We start from the raw sequence: 20115 nt of genomic DNA on the forward strand, positions 1-20115 counted from the left end.
TGATGTGAGAGGGTGCTTTGCTGTAGCAGGGGGAGAAGGAAGAATCAAAGAGGATTCTTAATTTTGAAGCCAGGCAAATGGGAGAATGATACTGCATAGAGATGGAACCTAGAGAGGCAAATGGCTTAGAAAAGAAGATGGCCAGGTGTGGTGGCATGCCTGTAATCCCAGCACTTTGGGAGGCTGAGGCAGGTGAGTCATTTGAGGCCAGGAGTTCAAGACCAGCCTGGGCAATATGGCAAAACTCTGTTTCTACAAAAAACACAAAAATTAGCTGGGCATGATGGCATGCACCTGTAATCCCAGCTACCTGGGAGGCTGAGGTGAGAGAATCGCTTGAGCCCAGGAGGCGGAGGTTGCAGTTAGCTGATATTGCACTGCTGCACACCAGCCTGGGCGACAGTGAGAGACCCTGTCTCAAAAAAAAAAAAAAAAAAAAAAAAAAAAGCCTATTTGTTGTTGACATACGGTCAGTTGAAGTCGAGTTGGCCCAGAGGCAATGACAGTTACAAGATGGACAGGAGAGAAGGGAGGGCTGGAGTTGTGCAACCTGGAGAAATCCCCTGGGGGCAAGGTCACAGGGACAGATGGAAAATGAGCAGGGGGGCCATGAAGACTGAACCTCACAAACATCCCTGTTTGGGGGCCAAAAGAGGAGCTGGGGCTGGAAAAGGAGTTGAATGGAGGGCCTGGAGGTAGGAGCTGCAAGAAAGGAGGACAGTGTAGCAGAGATTCAAGTTAAGCACCCAAACATGCAGGGTTGTAAATCAGTTTTATTCTCTGGAATACATAATTCCATACCATAATGCACTAAAAGCTTTAGTCTATTCATTTCTTGTCTATCAAGTGAATCAGAACCAATTAGTATTCTGTTCAAAGGGAGAAATGACATCAGACATGCTAATAGAATAAGCACTTTCTTACATCAGAGATGTAATCAAACTGAGGAAAACCCTTGGTTAATTAGTCATTACAATCAGTTCTTCATGGAAACAACTGTATATAATGGGATAGACAAAGAAAAAATTCATAGATTGGACCTTATCAAGATGAAAACCTTGGCCGGGCACAGTGGATCACACCTGTAATTCCAGCACTTTGGGAGGTTGAGGCCAGTGGATCACCTGAGGTCAGGACCAACATAGTGAAACTCCGCCTCTACTAAAAATGCAAAGTTAGCGAGGCGTGGTGGCTCATGCCTGTAATTCCAGCTACTCAGAAGGCTGAGGCAGGAGAATTCCTTGAACCTAGGAGGCAGAGGTTGTAGTGAGCCGAGATCGTGCCGTTGCACTTCAGCCTGGGTGACAGAGTGAGACTCCATTCCCCTCCCCGTCAAAAGAAGACCTTTTATGTATCAAAGGACACCATCAAGAAAGTGAAAAGACAGCCCACAGAATGGGAAAAAGTATTTGCAAATCATACATCTGATAAGGGACTGGTATTTAGAATATATAAAGAACGCCTACAGTTCAACAATAAAGACAAATAACTCAGTTTAAAAATGGGCAAAGAATCTGAATAGACATTTTTCCAAAGAAGATATACAAATGACTAGTAAGCATATGAAATAATGCCAATATCATTAGTCATCAGGGAAATGCAACTCTAAATCATGATGAGATAGCACTTCACACCCACTAGGATGGTTATAATTTTTAAAAAGTGGATAATAAGTTTTGGCAAGGATGTAGAGAGATTGGAACCCGCATACATTGCTGATGGGAATGTAGAATGGTGCAGCTGCTGTGGAAAATAGTCTGGCAGTTCCTCAAAAGGTTAACTACAGAGTTACCATATGGGCCAGCAATTCCATTCCTAGGTGTATATTCATGAGAAATGAAAACTTAAGTCCACATGAAAACTTACATCTCCAAAAAACGTACACACGAATGTTCATAGCAGCTTTATTTGTAATAGCCAAAAAGTGGGAATAAGCCAAATGACTATCAACTGATGAATGGATAAGTAAAATGGTACATTCACACAATAGAATATTATTTGGCAATAAAAGAATGAGGAACTGGCTGGATGCGGTGGCTCATGCCTGTAGTCCCAGCACTTTGGGAGGCCAAGGCAAGTGGATCACTTGAGGTCAGGAGTTCAAGACCAGCCTGGCCAACATGGTGAAACCCTGTCTCTAACAAAAATATGAAAAATTAGCCAGGTATGGTGGTGCGCACCTGTAATCCCAGTTACTTGGGAGGCTGAGGCAGGAGAATCGCTTGAACCTGGGAGGTGGAGGTTGCAGTGAGCCAAGATGGTGCCACTGCACTCCAGCCTGGGTGACGGAGGGAGACTCTGTCTCAAAAAAAGAAAAAAAGAATGAGGAACTGATGCATGCTATAACTTGGATAATTTTTTTTTTTTTTTTTTTGAGACAAGAGTCTCTGTTGCCCAGGCTGGAGTGCAGTGGCGCCATCTCGGCTCATTGCAACCTCCGCCTCCTGGGTTCAAGTGATTCTCCTGCCTCAGCCTCTTGAGTGGCTGGGATTACAAGCATGTGCCACCACGACCAGCTACTTTTTGTATTTTTAGTGGAGACGAGGTTTTGCCATGTTGGCCAGGCTGTTCTCGAACTCCTGATCTCAGGTGATCCTCCCACCTCAGCGTCCCAAAGTGTTGGGATTACAGGTGTGAACCACCACACCTGGCTGTATCTCGAAAACATATTAAGTGAGAGAAGTCAGACACAGCCACATATATGATGCCCTTTATGTGAAATGTTCAGAACAGGCAAATCCATAGGGACAGAAATTAGATTAGCAGTTGCCAGGAAAGGGGAAGTAACCACTCTTGGGTATGGAGTTTCTTTTTGGGTAATGAAAATTTTCTGTAGATAGTGGTGGTGGTTATACATCTTGTGAATATACTAAAAACTGCTGAATATATTTACTTTAAAAGGGTAAATTGTATGGTATGTAAATTATATCTAAAAAAGAAGAAACACAATTGACCACACTAAACAAAAAAAAGGTAGGCAAAAAATTCAGAATGCCTCTTAGCCTAGTGCTCCCTGCAAGGTGCAGTTTCACAGGATTATGGCAGACAGCCAAGCCCCCTTCCTCCAAATAGAGGTTCCATGATATTTTCAGTAACTGAATTGCCCATCACAGATCCCCTTAGTGGATGAACTTGCATTCTGGGGCAAGTTTGGGGTTTTGAAGGAATTCTGTCATGGATTTTACAAAGCATATAAACTACCTTTCCCAGGAACATCTTGTGCATTATTTTTGTCTTCCTACTACCCTAAGTTTGCATTCATTTAAAGGATGTATACTTTTAAAGCACATTCATCCAGTTTGCCACAAAAAGCCAGTGTTAGTTTTCTCACTACATAGCGCGTGGGACATTTTATCAAATAACCAGCACTTTTTTTTATGATAAAGTATAATGGTGTCTAGTTTCAGAATTGGAGTGTTACTTATAGCAAGTGTGGAGGATAAGTAAATAGTTTTACAGTTTTTATTTAGATCGCGCTCCTATTTGTGGATCAAGAAGAGGCCTGTAAAGAAGCTAAACTTGGCTTCTGTGAGTAAAACAGAAGAGAAGACTTTTGGTCAGTGTTCCATGAGAGTAATTTGTTCCAAGCACCTCTCCCAGATGAATTGCAGTGATAGAATTGGCATGTGATCTTCTTGTTTTATGCCTATTTTTAGAATTTTCAAGAACATGTAGGGAGAACTTCATCTCTTTCCTTAACCAAGGCCATCATGAAGGCAAAACATTTCAAATCATGTTTATCTGGCTTAATGCAGAGTGGACACACCTGTCCACAAATGCCAGTCATTGTTCCTCTTTATTATATTGTTCAGCCTGGATGTAGTATAGAGTTTGTCTCAGAAGTTTTCCGGGCCAGGTGCAGTGGCTCACCCCTGTTATCCCAGCACGTTGGGAGGCTGAGATGGGCAGATCACCCGAGGTCAGGAGTTCGAGACCAGCCTGGCTAACATGGTGAAACCCCCGTTTCTACTAAATATACAAAAAATTAGCTGGGTGTGGTGGCGTACACCTGTAATTCCAGCTACTTGGGAGGCTGAGGCAGGAGAATCGCTGGATCCCAGGAGGCAGAGGTTGCGGTGAACCAAGATTGCACCATTGCACTCTAGCTTGGGCAACAAGAGAGAAACTCTGTCTCAAAAAAAAAAAGGTTTCCAGGTCAGGTACAGTGGCTCATGCCTGTAATCCCAGCATTTCAGGAGGCCAAGGTGGGTGGATCACTTGAGTCCAGGAGTTCTAGACCAGCCTAGGTGACATGGTGAAACCCCATCTCCACAATAAATACAAAAATTAGCTGGGCATGGTGGCACGTGCCTGTAGTCCCAGCTACTCAGGAGGCTGAGATGGGAGGATTGATTGAGCCTGGGAGGTGGAGGTTGCAGTGAGCCAAAAATCATGCCACTGTGCTCCAGCCTGCGTGACAGAGTGAGACCCCACTTGAGTCCAGGAGTTCAAGGCTGCAGTGAGCTATGATCACACCAGTGCACTCCAGCCTGAGTGACAGAGTGAGACTGTGTCTCTTAAAAAAAAAAAAAGAAAAAGAAAAAAGTGTTTCAGACTTCTCTACTTGTTACGAAGTTATATTCTTTCAATTACATCTTTTATTATTAATGACTGTAATTGTAAAAATGCTCACAGTTGTGTAGGGAAAGAGCATTGGGCTAGGAGTCAGGACTCTAAGACTCTCTCATTCTTATTGTGCCAGTTACTGGCTGTGGGATCTGGATTGTTGTACAAAGAGTAGAGTTGGGCCAGATGGCCTTTTAGGTCCCTATCAACTCTTAAAAATTAGATTCAGATGTTATGCAACAAATCAGTCAGTTCAGAGTTCCTTCAGTTTTATCCTGTGATCTTTTCAAACCCCGTTAGAATGTAGTAAGCCCGTTAGAATGTACTCATTGCCACTGCAGTTATGAGCAGCTCATGACAGTGAATGTATTTTCACCCACCAGGTTTTGAAGTATACCCGTGGTCCCATTTGGACCATGGGAGTTGGTTGTACCTTCCAAGCTAAATAGCTATGGGTAGGTTCCTGTGCATACATCCTGTGGCCCTGCAGCCCAGCTACAGCTGACTGCTCAGGGGTCAGCACTCAAGAAAGGTAAGCCATCTATAGGCTGGGCATGAAGGAGGTCAGTGTCTTGTGAGGTATCTGGTGGAACACCCTATACAGGATACTCTCTGCGGGAGAATTTGAGTGCAAGACTCACGGAGAAGGACTTAGTAAGTGGAGCAGGGTCATGAGAGAAACATGGAAAGAAGGCAGATAGCAAAGCCATGAAGGAGCAGAAATTGACACAGTGTCTATTAGCAATAGGTAGAGGCAAAAGTGAAATCAAACACAAAAGAAGCTGAGATGAGAAAGAATTGCCTTAATTCCTTTTGGACAACTAGAGCTGCTGTGGACCTTGGTGGCTTAGCTCTCAGCTACCCATTGGGTTTCCCTGGTTCTCACTTATCCTTGTACCTGTACAGTAAACCTCCACTGCCCACAGTAACCTGTTCCTTAAAACCTAGAGGGGCCTCACTGACAGTTCTGGAAATTTGCATTTCTGTGTAAAGTAAAAACTTTCTAAAGTATTTTGCCAAAAAACAGCAAGGAGCATTCATTGGTTTATAGTTTTACATGCTTGATTGCACTAATATTCTCTGACGGATTGAGTTAGCATGGCAAGACTTAGTTCATCTATTATTTAGGTTATTTATTCATTTGACAAACATGGAAACATTACATGCCTACTATGTGAAAGACACTATATTCTGCCCTGCCTCCATTTTATTTTCAGGTATATCTTTTCAGATTTATTTTTCAAAAGAGATTATAGTTCTATGATCTTTATTTTTGCTATTTTCATAATTGAGCACTTCATTGTTTGAAGGGTAGAGGGTACATTCTGTTTCTTTGGTACCAGTAATTGTTACCATTGAGCAGGCACTGTGTGATGCATTTTGCAACATTCTGTCATTTACTTCCCTCAAAAATCCTGTAAAATGGAAATGATTATTTCATTTTTACATGAAAAATGTATGGCTTTAGGAGCACTGAGTAACTTGTCTAGGATCATGGAGTAGTTAGTAGCAAAGCTACAGCTGGAGCTCAAAACTCTGACTGGAAAGCTCATGCTCTTAACCACTGCACAGTATATCTGCTCTTTCAGTCAGAAAATAAATGAATAATGAAAACCAAATTATTTCTTCCTTAAAATTCTCCTTGTGGTTTAGGTGCAGAACTAACAGGACCCCCTCCACAGAGTCTTTGCTGATAACTGCCCCTCTCCCTGTGCTCCCCATTCTTCCTCCAGTTGAAGGAAACCTCATGTTTTATATCCTTACATGTTTCTGAATTCTGTAGCACTTTGGATTAGAGACCATCGGTCCTTCATTTTATATCTCCCTGAAGCACCTAGTACAAAATCTTGCATGTAGAGTTGGTGCTTGATCTTATAGAAGTAAAGAATGAATTATTTCCTTGTCTTTACCAACCCAGGAGACTTTGATAGTTCTGTGCTGAGCCTGCTTTTGTGCTTTAAATAAAGTAAAATGAAATAATTATGAGCAGATATTCTTTTGTGTCTTTGTATTTGAAATCTGCTGTCAAAGCATATGGTTGGGTTTTGTTGTTAGTCCAGACTGACAGTCTCTGCTTTTTAATTGGACGGTTTAGTTCATTTACATTTGATGTAATTATTGATATGGCTGGATTTGGCTCTAACATTTTGCTGTTTTCTATTTGTCTTGCTGGGTTTTATTGTTTGTTTCTCTGTTTTTTTCTTCTTGCGAGTTATAAACCTTACAATATTGTTGAGTAATTTCTGCTGTAGGCAGTCTTAATTTTTTTTAAGTAGCTTTTTGTTTTATTCACTTATTTAACATTTTCAGTGCTCTTTACATCTGAGAGTTACCATCTAGTGTCAATTCCTTTTAGCTTTCAGAATTTTTCTTAGCATGCATTGTAGTGCAGGTCTGCTACTGATGAATTCTCTCAGCCATTGTGTTTCAAAATATCTTTATTTCATCTTCATTTTTGAAGTTTTGCTGAATAGAGAATTATACTGGTAGACAAAAAATTTCTTTCAGCATTTGAAGATGTTCTGTTTTCTTCTGGCTTCCATTGTTTCTGTTCAGAAATTAGTTGTCATTAGTATCAATGCTCTATATGTAATATATATAGATAGATAGATAGATATTTTTTTCCCTCACCGCCTTCAAGATTTTTCTCTTTTCTTTACATTAGCAGTTTGACTATGATTTGCCTCAGTATGGTTTTCTTTTTTTTTTTTTTTTTAAGTTATCCTGGTTGGCGTTTATTGAGCTTCTTTGATCTGTAAGTTGATGTCTTTCTCCAGTTTTGCACCATTGTTTTTTTCAGATTTCTTTTTTTAATATATATATATATTTATTATTATACTTTAAGTTCTAGGGTACATGTGCACAACGTGCAGGTTTGTTACATATGTAAACATGTACCATGTTGGTGTGCTGCACCCATTAACTCGTCATTTACATTAGGTATATCTCCTAATGTTATCCCTCCCCCCACCCCACAACAGGCTCCAGTGTGTGATGTTCCCCTTCCTGTGTCCGAGTGTTCTCATTGTTCAATTCCCACCTATGAGTGAGAACATGCGGTGTTTGGTTTTTTGTCCTTGTGATAGTTTGCTGAGAGTGATGGTTTCCGGTTTCATCCGTGTCCCTACAAAGGACATGAACTGATCATTTTTTATGGCTGCATAGTATTCCATGGTGTATATGTGCCACATTTTCTTAATCCAGTTTATCATTGTTGGACATTTGGATTGGTTCCAAGTCTTTGCTATTGTGAGTAGTGCCGCAGTAAACATACGTGTACATGTGTCTTTATAGCAGCATGATTTATATTCCTTTGGGTATATACCCAGTAATGGGATGGCCGGGTCAAATGGTATTTCTAGTTCTCTAGATCCCTGAGGAATTGCCACACTGTCTTCCACAATGGTTGAACTGGTTTACAGTCCCACCAACAGTGTAAAAGTGTTCCTATTTCTCCACATCCTCTCCAGCACCTGTTGTTTCCTGACTTTTTAATGATCGCCATTCAAACTGGTGTGAGATGATATCTCATTGTGGTTTTGATTTGCATTTTTCTGATGGCCAGTGATGATGAGCATTTTTTCATGTGTCTCTTGGCTGCATAAATGTCTTCTTTTGAGAAGTGTCTGTTCATATCCTTCACCCACTTGTTGATGGGGTTGTTTGTTTTTTTCTTGTAAATTTGTTTGAGTTCTTTGTAGATTCTGAATATTAGCCATTTGTCAGATGAGTAGATTGCAAAAATTTTCTCCCATTCTGTAGGTTGCCTGTTCACTTTGATGGTAGTTTCTTTTGCTGTGCAGAAGCTCTTTAGTTTAATTAGATCCCATTTGTCAATTTGGCTTTTGTTGCCATTGCTTTTGGTGTTTTAGACATGAAGTCCTTGCCCATGCCTGTGTCCTGAATGGTATTGCCTAGGTTTTCTTCTAGGGCTTTTATGGTTTTAGGTCTAACATTTAAGTCTTTAATCCATCTTGAATTAATGTTTGTATAAGGTGTAAGGAAGGGATCCAGTTTCAGCTTTCTACATATGGCTAGCCAGTTTTCCCAGCACCATTTGTTAAATAGGGAATCCTTTCCCCATTTCTTGTTTTTTTCAGGTTTGTCAAAGATCAGATAGTTGTAGATGTGTGGTATTATTTCTGAGGACTCCGTTCTGTTCCATTGGTCTATATCTCTGTTTTGGTACCAGTACCATGCTGTTTTGGTTACTGTAGCCTTGTAGTATAGTTTGAAGTCAGGTAGCATGATGCCTCCAGCTTTGTTCTTTTGGCTTAGGATTGACTTGGCAACGTGGGCTCTTTTTTGGTTCCATATGAACTTTAAAGTAGTTTTTTCCAATTCTGTGAAGAAAGTCATTGGTAGCTTGATGGGGATGGCATTGAATCTATAAATTACCTTGGGCAGTATGGCCATTTTCATGATACTGATTCTTCCTATCCATGAGCATGGAATGTTCTTTCATTTGTTTGTGTCCTCTTTTATTTCATTGAGCAGTGGTTTATAGTTCTTCTTGAAGAGGTCCTTCACATCCCTTGTAAGTTGGATTCCTAGGTATTTTATTCTCTTTAAAGCTATTGTGAATGGGAGTTCAGTCATGATTTGGCTCTCTGTGTGTCTGTTATTGGTGTATAAGAATGCTTGCGATTTTTTTTTTTTTTTTGGAGACAGAGTTTCGCTCTTGTTGCCCAGGCTGGAGTGCAATGGCGCGATCTTGGCTCACTGCAACCTCCGCCTCCCAGGTTGAAGCAATTCTCCTGCCTCAGCCTCCCGAGTAGCTGGGATTACAGGCATGCACTACCATGCCCGGCTAATTTTTTGTATTTTTAGTAGAGACAGTGTTTCTCCATGTTGAGGCCGGTCTCGAACTCCTGACCTCAGGTGATCCGCCCACCTTGGCCTCCCAAAGTGCTGGGATTACAGGCGTGAGCCACCGCGCCCGGCCTGGATGCTTGTGATTTTTGTACACTGATTTTGTATCCTGAGACTTTGCCGAAGTTGCTTATCAGCTTAAGGAGATTTTGGGCTAAGACGATGGGGTTTTCTAGATATACAGTCATGTCATCTGCAAACAGGGACAATTTGACTTCCTCTTTTCCTGATTAATACCCTTTATTTATTTCTCCTGCCTGATTGCCCTGGCCAGAACTTCCAACACTGTGTTGAATAGGAGTGGTGAGAGAGGGCATCCCTCTCTTGTGCCAGTTTTCAAAGGGAATGCTTCTAGTTTTTGCCCATTCAGTATGATATTGACTGTGGGTTTGTCATAAAAAGCTCTTATTATTTTTAGATATGTCCCATCAATACCTAATCTATTGGCGTTTTTAGCATGAAGGGCTGTTGAGTTTTGTCAAAGGCCTTTTCTGCATCTATTGAGATAATCATGTGGTTTTGGTCTTTGGTTCTGTTTATATGCTGGATTATGTTTATTGATTTGCCTATGTTGAACCAGCCTTGCATCCCAGGGATGAAGCCTGCTTGATCATGGTGGATAAGCTTTTTGATGTGCTGCTGGATTCAGTTTGCCAGTATTTTATTGAGGATTTTTGCATTGATGTTCATCAGGGATATTGGTCTGAAATTCTCTTTTTTTGTTGAGTCTCTGCCAGGCTTTGGTATCAGGATGATGCCGGCCTCATAAAATGAATTAGGGAGGATTCCCTCTTTTTCTGTTGATTGGAATAGTTTCAGAAGGAATGGTACCAGCTCCTCCTTGTACCTCTGGTAGAATTCGGCTGTGAATCCATCTGGTCCTGAACTTTTTTTGGTTGGTAGGCTATTAATTATTGCCTCAATTTCAGAGCCTGTTATTGGTCTATTCAGAGATTCAACTTCTTCCTGGTTTAGTCTTGGGAGGGTGTATGTGTCCAGGAATTTATCCATTTCTTCTAGATTTTCTATTTTATTTGCGTAGAGGTGTTTATAGTATTCTCTGATGGTAGTTTGTATTTCTGTGTGATCAGTGGTGATATCCCCTTTATCATTTTTTATTGCATCTATTTGATTCTTCTCTCTTTTCTTCTTTATTAGTCTTGCTAGTGGTCTATCAATTTTGTTGATCTTTTCAAAACACCAGCTCCTGGTTTCGTTGATTTTTTTGAAGGGTTTTTTGTGTTTCTATTTCCTTCAGTTCTGCTCTGATCTTAGTTATTTCTTGCCTTCTGCTAGCTTTTGAATGTGTTTGCTCTTGCTTCTCTAGTTCTTTTAATTGTGATGTTAGGGTGTCAATTTTAGATCTTTCCTACTTTCTCTTGTGGGCATTTAGTGCTATAAATTTCCCTCTACACACTGCTTTGAGTGTGTCCCAGAGATTCTGCATATGTTGTGTCTTTGTTCTTGTTGGTTTCAAAGAACATCTTTATTTCTGCCTTCATTTCGTTATGTACCCAGTAGTCATTCAGGAGCAGATTGTTCAGTTTCCACGTAATTGAGCAGTTTTGAATAAGTTTCTTAATCCTGAGTTCTAGTTTGATTGCACTGTGGTCTGAGAGACAGTTTGTTATAATTTCTGTTCTATTACATTTGCTGAGGAGTGCTTTACTTCCAACTATGTGGTCAATTTTGGAATAAGTGTGGTGTGGTGCTAAGAAGAATGTTTATTCTGTTGATTTGGGGTGGAGAGTTATGTAGATGACTATTAGGTCCACTTGGTGCAGAGTTGAATTCAATTCCTGGATATCCTTGATAACTTTCTGTCTAATGTTGACAGTGGGGTGTTGAAGTCTCCCATTATTATTGTGTGGGAGTCTAAGTCTCTTTGTACATCTCTAAGGACTTGCTTTATGAATCTGGGTGCTCCTGTATTGGGTGCATATATATTTAGGATAGTTAGCTATCCTAAACTGTTGAATTGATCCCTTTAGCATTATATAATGGCCTTCTCTTTTGATTTTTGTTGGTTTAAAGTCTAGTTTATCAGAGACTAGGATTGCAACCCCTGCCTTTTTTTGTTTTCCATTTGCTTGGTAGATCTTCCTCCATCCCGTTACTTTGAGCCTATGTGTGTCTCTGCACATGAGATGGGTTTCCTGAATACAGCACACTGATAGGTCTTGACTCTTTATCCAATTTGCCAGTCTGTGTCTTTTAATTGGAATATTTAGCCCATTTAAGGTTAATATTGTTATGTATGAATTTGATCCTGTCATTATGATGTTAGCTGGTTATTTTGCTCCATAATTGATGCAGTTTCTTCCTAGCATCGATGGTCTTTACAATTTGGCATGTTGTTGCAGTGGCTGGTACCAGTTGTTCCTTTCCATGTTTAGTGCTTCCTTCAGGAGCTCTTTTAGGGCAGGCCTAGTGGTGACAGAATCTCTCAGCATTTGCTTGTCTCTAAAGTATTTTATTTCTCCTTCACTTATGAAGCTTAGTTTGGCTGGCTGTGAAATTCTGGGTTGAAAATTCTTTAAGAATGTTGACTATTGGCCCCCACTCTCTTCTGGCTTGTAGAGTTTCTGCCGAGAGATGAGCTGTTGGTCTGATGGGCTTCCCTTTGTGGGTAACCCAACCTTTCTCTCTGGCTGCCCTTAACATTTTTTCCTTCATTTCAACTTTGGTGAATGTGACAATTATGTGTCTTAGAGTTGCTTTTCTCGAGGAGTATCTTTGTGGCGTTCTCTGTATTTCCTGAGTTTGAATGTTGGCCTGCCTTGCTAGGTTGGGAACGTTCTCCTGGATAATATCCTGCAGAGTGTTTTCCAACTTGGTTCCATTCTCCCCGTCACTTTCAGGTACACCAATCAGACGTACATTTGGGCTTTTCACGTAGTCCCATATTTCTTGGAGGCTTTGTTTGTTTCTTTTTATTCTTTTTTCTCTAAACTTCTTGCTTCATTTCATTCATTTGATCTTCAATCACTGACACCCTTACTTCCAGTTGATCGAATCTGCTACTGAAGCTTGTGCATTCGTCATGTAGTTCTTGTGCCATGGTTTTCAGCTCCATCGGGTCCTTTAAGGACTTCTCTGCATTGGTTATTTTAGTTAGCCATTCGTCTAATCTTTTTTCAAGGTTTTTAACTTCTTTGCGATGGGTTTGAACTTCCTCCTTTAGCTCGGAGAAGTTTGATAGTCTGAAGCCTTCTTCTCTCAACTCATCAAAGTCATTCTCTGTCCAGCTTTGTTCCGTTGCTGGTGAGGAGCTGCGTTCCTTTGGAGGAGGAGAGGCACTCTGATTTTTAGAATTTTCAGTTTTTCTGTTCTGTTTTTTTCCCCATCTTTGTGGTTTTATCCACCTTTCGTCCTTGATGATAGTGACGTACAGATGGGGTTTTGGTGTGGATGTCCTTTCTGTTTGTTAGTTTTCCTTTTAACAGTCAGGACCCTCAGCTGCAGGTCTGTTGGAGTTTGCTGGAAGTCCACTCCAGACCCTGTTTGCCTGGGTATCAGCAGCGCAGGCTGCAGAACAGCGAATATGGTGAACAGCAAATGTTGCTATCTGATCGTTCCTCTGGAGGTTTTGTCTCAGAGGGGTACCTGGCTGTGTGAGATGTCGGTCTGCCCCTACTGGGGGGTGCCTCCCAGACAGGCTACTCAGGGGTCAGGGACCCACTTGAGGAGGCAGTCTGTCCGTTCTCAGATCTCAGACTCTGTGCTGGGAGAACCACTACTCTCTTCAAAGCTGTCAGACAGGGACATTTAAGTCTGCAGAGGATTCTGCTGCCTTTTGTTTGGCTATGCCCTGTCCCCAGAGGTGGAGTCTACAGAGGCAGGCAGGCCTCCGTGAGCTGTGGTGGGCTCCACCCAGTTCGAGCTTCCCTGCCACTTTGTTTACCTACTCAAGCCTCAGCAATGGCGGGCACCCCTCCCCCAGCCTCGCTGCCGCCTTGCAGTTCGATCTCAGACTGCTGTGCTAGCAATGAGCGAGGCTCCATGGGTGTGGGACCCTCCGAGCCAGGCATGGGATATAATCTCTTGGTGTGCCATTTGCTAAGACCATTGGAAAAGCGCAGTATTAGGGTGGGAGTGACCCGATTTTCCAGGTGCCATCTGTCCCAGCTTTGCTTGGCTATGAAAGGGAATTCCCTGACCCCTTGCGCTTCGCGGGTGAGGTGATGCCTTGCCCTCCTTGGGCTCACGCTCAGTGCGCTGCACCCACTGTCCTGCACCCACTGTCCGACAAGTCCCAGTGAGATGAACCCAGTACCTCTGTTGGAAATGCAGAAATCACCTGTCTTCTGCGTCTCTCTTGCTGGGAACTGTAGACTGGGGCTGTTCCTATTCGGCCGTCTTGGAACCCAATATCAATAATCTTTTTTCTTTTTTTTTTTTTTTTTTGAGATGGAGTTTTGCTCTTGTTTCCTAGGCTGGAGTGCAATGGTGTGATCTCAACTCACTGCAACCTCCACCTCCTAGGTTCAAGCAATTCTCCTGCCTCAGCCTCCCGAGTAGCTGGGATTACAGGCACGTGCCACCACACCAGCTAATTTTTAGTAGAGATGGGGTTTCACCTCGTTGGCCAGGATGGTTTCAATCTCTTGACCTTGTGATCCGCCCGCCTCAGCCTCCCAAAATGCTGGGATTACAGAGGTGAGCCACCATGCCCCCGGCCTCAGATATTTTTGTGACCCATTTTCTGTCTCCAGTTACATGTCATTACACTGCTAGATACTGTAACAATTATCCAGGCTCCATTTAGGTTTTTTTTTTCCTTCAGTATTTTCTTCAGATTGGATAGTTTCTGTTGATTTAACTTCTAGTTCACCAACTCTTTTTCTGCCATCTTTTGCTATTAAGCCTATACAGTGAACTTTTTATTTCATTTATTTCTTGTCAGATCTGGAATTTCCATCTGTTTTTTTTAAATTTAATGAAACATTTTTACAGTGGTTAGATACACATAATGTAAAACTCATCATCTTACCCATTAAAATGTATAGTTCAGTGATATTAAACACTTTCATATTGCTGTGCAACCATCACCACCATCCATCTCCACAATGCTTTTTCGTCCTGCAAAACTGAAATTCTGTATATTTGGCCGTTGTTATTAGTTTCTGTTTCTCTATTGATCTTGTCTTTATTCCTTATTCAGATATTTTCCTTTAAGTGCTGTAAAGTTCCTCTCTGCTAAATTGCAGCACTGGGTCATCTTGGTGTTGTTTTCTATAGATTGCTTTTTTCTTGAGTACAGGTCATATTTTCTTGTTTCTTAGCATGTCTAGTTGATTTTTGATTGAACACTGGACATTATGAATGATGTAGAGATTCTGGATTCTGTTACGATCTTCAGAAGGGTATTTTTTTTCTTGGCATATATTTAATATGGCAAGATTTAAGCTCTAAACTCCTATCTCTACTGCATTAGCCGTAGTTGAAATCTCCATGCAGTTCTTTCCATTTCCAGTTACTTTTTGCTGGACCCCCGTGGGTTCTCCAGCCAACGATCTGAATATACATTTAGTTGCAGATTTGGGAGTTTCACCCCCTCTGTGGCTCCCTCCCTTTCATAGTTTCGTCTTAACTTTCTGGCTGCTCTTCCAGCGCTGAACTTTGTCCCTGTCACTCTGAACCATGCCTTATAGGGATTGGCATGTATTCTTAGGCAAAAAGCTACAGATGTATAAATCTCACCAAGTACAGTTCTTCTCTTTCAGGGGTAGCCTCTCTTTCAATTTCTGCATGCTTTTGATCATTCTCCCAGTGCCTTCAAATAATTTAAAATATGTTGTCCAAAGTTTATAATTGTTTTCTGTGGAAGGGTGATGTGACACTGCTACTCTGTCACTGTTGGAAGCCAGATGCCAAGCAGATACCTTTTGGGGCTTACGTTCAGATGCTTCCCTTGTTCTCAGCCTTGTGCTCAGCTGGGCTGTGGAGGAAATAGGGCTTCTCAGGGAGCTCCATTTTCAGCTGAGGAGCAGAGAGGGCGTAGGGAGCCCTGTGGGAGTATCTTAGTCAGCTCGGACTGCTGTAACAAAATGCCACAGCTGAGTGGCATAAACAACAGAAATTTATTTCTCACAGTTCTGGAAGTGAGAATCCAATATCAAGGTGCCAGCAGGGTTGATTTCTGGTGAGGCCTCTCTCCTTGGCTTGCAGACGGCTGCCTTCTCATTGTGTCCTCACATGGCCTTTTTTCCTGTGTGCATGTGCTCCTAGTGTCTCCTCCCCTTATAAGGATTCTGGTCCTATTGGATCAGGCCTCATCCTTATGGCCACATTTAACCTTAATTATGTCCTTGAAGGCCCTGTCTCTAAATATAGTCACATTGAGGGTTAGATCTTCAACCTGAATTTGAGGGTGGGTGATACAGTTTCGTCCATAACAGAGATTAATCTGGCTTCTAGCCTCAGGGTTTTGTGAGGGAGGTAGGGGAGACAGAGTTGTGTTGTACCAATGGCATCAGGACGTGTTTAATCAGTCACCATGTAAATGCAGAATGTTCCAGGCATAGCATGAAGGGCTAAGGATTCAGTTAGGGATAAGACTGGCCCCATCCCTGCCCTCATGGAACTCACAGCCTAGGGGGATAAAAGATGTATAGACATGACATTGCAGAGTGACGAAGTAGAGGACATACAGGGCTCCCTGGGAACACTGAGGAAGAGGTGCCCAAATAAAGGTTAGGGGTCAGGAGAGGCTTCCTCAAGAAAATGTCTTTTTTTCTTTCTTTCTTTTTTTTTTTTTTTTTGAGATGGAGTTTCACTCTTGTTGCCCAGGCTGGAGTGCAATGGTGCGATCTTGGCTCACTGCAATCTCCGCCTCCTGGGTTCAAGCAATTCTCCTGCCTCAGCCTCTTGAGTAACTGGGATTACAGGCATGCGCCACCATGCCCAGCTAATTTTGTATTTTTAGTAGAGACGGGGGTTTCACCGTGTTAGTCAGGCTGGTCTCGAACTCCCGACCTCAGGTGATCCACCCGCCTCGGCCTCCCAAAGTGCTGGGATTACAGGCGTGAGCCACTGTGCCTGGCCAAGAAAATGCCTTTCTAAATTAAAATGCTTCCATGGAAGGATGGTGTGACCAAGCTACTCTGTCACTGTTGGAAGCCAGATGCCAAGCAAAAAGCTTTTGGGGCTTAGGATGAGTGAGGTATCAGCTGTGGAAGAAAAGAAAATCAAGCAGAGGGAATGGTAAATGTGAGAGGCTCCCGAGTTGAGAAGGGCACCCCAGAAGAACAGAAAGTTGATGAGTAGAGGTGGAGCTGGAGCTAGGAGAACTGGGGAAGTGGAGTGGTGAGGAATAAGCCCAGAGAGGTAGGTTGGGGCCAGCTCACTTGTTGGATTGTAACTGCCTATCCCTCTAGAGAGTAAACTCCTTTTTTCTGTTCTTTTTGTTTGTTTTTTGCTTTTTCTTTTAACATTTTTATTATTTTTTATCTTTTATCTTTTTTCTTTTGAGAGTAAACTCCATAAAGACAATGAGTAAGTCTCCTTCAGCTTGGTATCCTCTGCCTGGCAGAGAAGCTGTGTAGTAAATGTTTACAGGTACCCTTTGTTATGATTTGTGGGGTGAGGTGGAAAGGTTGGGCGTGCAGGTGACTTCACCTCCTTGGTGAGGCAGGCAAGGGCCTGGAGGTTGCTGGCCATCTCTGTGTGTACCTTGTCCCTGTGCCCTGGGTCACATGGTGTTTTGTTGTTGTCAGGCCTGGACAGCGAGTCCGCCTCCAGCAGCATCCGCTTCAGCAAGGCCTGCCTGAAGAACGTCTTCTCAGTCCTGCTCATCTTCATCTACCTGCTGCTCATGGCTGTGGCCGTCTTCCTGGTCTACCAGACCATCACAGACTTTCGCGAGAAACTCAAGCACCCTGTCATGTCTGTGTCTTACAAGGAAGTGGATCGCTATGATGCCCCAGGTAGAGCTTGCCTCTGGGCCAGGCATCAGGGCCCCAGATCTAGGGTGTCAGCTGGCAGATACTCCCTGAGCTGCCATTGTATTTGTGGTACTACAGGCAGGGCAGAGGAGTCCAACCAGGCATAGTCTACGTATAGAGTCTATGCCCAAAGAGCTGCTGTTGGGAGTGTGTTACGTGCTGAGGAGAGAAATGGACAGAGCCTGGAGTAGCTACTGCAGGCTACTAGAGGGGTCAGGGAAAGCTTGGCAGAGAGGTAGGATTTGAGCTGGGCCTTGAAAAGCACATAGATGGGAAGAGAGTGTCTTTGGGATGGGGATCAGCAGAGCAAAGGGGTGTCTAGGGAGGCAGAGGGCTTCCCTGGAGACGATGAGACTAACTTGGCTGGGGCCAGAGGGCAGGGATGAGGAGAAGCAGGAGTCAAGGCTGGACTGAGGGGTGGGGAGGGTGGCAGGGGGCAGGGGAGGTGAGGCCATTCAACCCTGCCTGGAGAGGGACTCCCAGGCCACACTGGGTATACCTGTCCCACTGGGGTGTCTGGTCCCTGAGTGGGGAGTCCACTCTGCTATAGAGCAGGCTGTCTGCTCTGGGCTGCAGGGCTGGCACTGGATGCTCTGGGGGCCGTAGAGTAAATGAGGAGGCGTGAGCTGTATGACTTAGGCCCTGTCCACCCAGTGTGTGCCACCTGCTCTGCCCACAGATGCCCCTGAGTGACCTGTGGGAGGGCCTGCTCACATGGCAGAGCCAGAGTCCAGGTGCCCTCTCTCTGGGGCTTCCTGCCAGCCTCCAGCAGAGTCAGGTGTGCTGGTCATGGCTCCTCTGCCCATCTCTTCCTGTCTTGTGTTTGTCCCTCTTTTCTGTGTGTCTGCTTGAGTCTTGTTTATCTGTAGGTTTTACTTTCTCTGTCTGGTCTCTTAGTCTGTCTGAAGTCTGTCTGTCTCTGATGCCACGTGCTGCTGTCTTAGCATTGCTGCCCTTGAGGCTGGACAGCTACTGTCAGTAGAGGTGCCTGGGCTGGGAAGAGGGAGGGACTCTTGGGATGTGACTCGCACAGCTGGGGCTCCCAGTCTAAGAGACAAAGTGAGTTCTGAGGAATTCCACAGCTTAGAGCCTCCCAGCGATTCTGCAGGTGGGTGTTGGCCCAGAGGGATGGCACAGCAGGGCTGAGTCAAGAGACTCCCTCAGAGGGTGTGGAGCAGGGCTCTGAGGTGGAGCGGGTTTTGATGTGGGCATCAGGGCGTGGGATCCAGGTTGGCCAGGGGCTTACTGAGGAGGGGCTTGTGCCCTCTACTAGAGCGGGGCTTTCTGAGGCCAGGGGATGTGGCTCCTCACCCTCTGAAACCCATTTCTTCTCCCTTCCCTGCAGTCATCCAGGGAGTCCAGAACGTAGGTTGTTGGTAGGTGTGAGATGATTTCAGGGATGTGGTCAGGACTGTGATTTCTGACACTTGCTTTTCCTGTTTGTGCCCCCAGGTATTGCCCTGTACCCCGGTCAGGCCCAGTTGCTCAGCTGTAAGCACCATTACGAGGTCATTCCTCCTCTGACAAGCCCTGGCCAGCCGGGTGACATGAATTGCACCACCCAGAGGATCAACTACACGGACCCCTTCTCCAATCAGACTGTGGTAATTCCGGTCTGCCTGAGCTGGGTCTGGGCAGCTGCAACCCGAGGCCCCAAGTTTCCTTCTTCCCAGGAGTCCTTCTTCCACTCACTCAGTGTGGGGCCTTGGTCCCCAAGCAGACATGTGGCTGTGCCATGTGGACACTTGGCTGTGGTTGGCTCACTTGCGTTCAGGGAGGACAGTGAGGCCTTTGCTCAGTAATGCTCAGGGATTCCTGACAGTGCGGTGAGGCCCTGTCCGCAATGGAAGAATGACAGGGCTAAAGGGTGGGGCTGGTGTGATATAGCGAAGTGGGTCCCATACCTGACCACTTGACAGAATTGCCAGGATACTTTTTGAAAATACGAATTTCCAGGTTCCATGTGAAGCCAACTGAATTGTAATTCCTTAGGTGGGGCCTGAGAATCCATAGTTTGAAATAAATACGCCAGCGTAAAGGAGTGCCAGTCTGGGGACAAGGACTCCTGGGCCCTGGACTGGCTGTGTTGTCACGCACAACACAGCACGGCTGGGAAGGATGACTGAGGGATGGGGTTCGGAGCGCCCTGGAGGAGTGGCTGCACAGGGTTTCAAAGGCAGGGTAGGCATTTTGTATTGATTTACATCTCATCTTTTTCATTTCATATACTTGCTTCAGAAAGCATTGAAAGGGGCTACAATAGTTTTCCAGATGAAATTGGGAAGGAAAGGTTTTCTAGGCAGAGGAAATTGCACTGTGACCTAAAGGGAAGAGATGACATGTACTTGTGCCTCTGGGCAAAATTGCAGTTGGTGGGGAAATGTTTCATAGGGTCAGGAGCCCTGGAAGACTGATGGGTGATGAAGCTGTGGATGGAGTAATGGCCAGATGAGAAATGAACATGCATTGTGCTGTAGAGCCACACTTGCTTCCTTGGGTAACAGGGAACTGTTAGGGTTTTAAGATGAAAGAATCACACGAATATTTTTTTGTTAGTATGTGAACGCTAGGACCCCTCCTAAAATCCTACTGAAATGATTCTGTAAGGAATGAGATAGAACAGACTAGAACATCAATAATAGCTTTGCACATGAAGAAAGGCTATCACCAGTGGACCAGACATTTTGAGGAACTGGTGTAAAGCATAAAAAAACAGCTTGGGCCAGATTGG

At 43.8% G+C, this 20115-nt stretch overlaps 1 protein-coding gene across 1 annotated transcript in view; it reads left to right on the plus strand.

The window, feature by feature from the left end:
- The window catches only part of PACC1 (proton activated chloride channel 1), a 49779-nt gene that overhangs the window by 11608 nt on the left and 18056 nt on the right, over positions 1 to 20115 (plus strand). The window contains exons 3-4 of the mRNA XM_003273048.3: positions 17157 to 17366; positions 18837 to 18988. Of these exons, the coding sequence (XP_003273096.1) occupies positions 17157 to 17366; positions 18837 to 18988 (362 nt within the window). The remainder of the gene's footprint in view (positions 1 to 17156; positions 17367 to 18836; positions 18989 to 20115) is intronic.

This window comes from Nomascus leucogenys, chromosome 5 (assembly GCF_006542625.1).
Source record: "Nomascus leucogenys isolate Asia chromosome 5, Asia_NLE_v1, whole genome shotgun sequence".
Lineage (NCBI taxonomy): Eukaryota > Metazoa > Chordata > Mammalia > Primates > Hylobatidae > Nomascus > Nomascus leucogenys.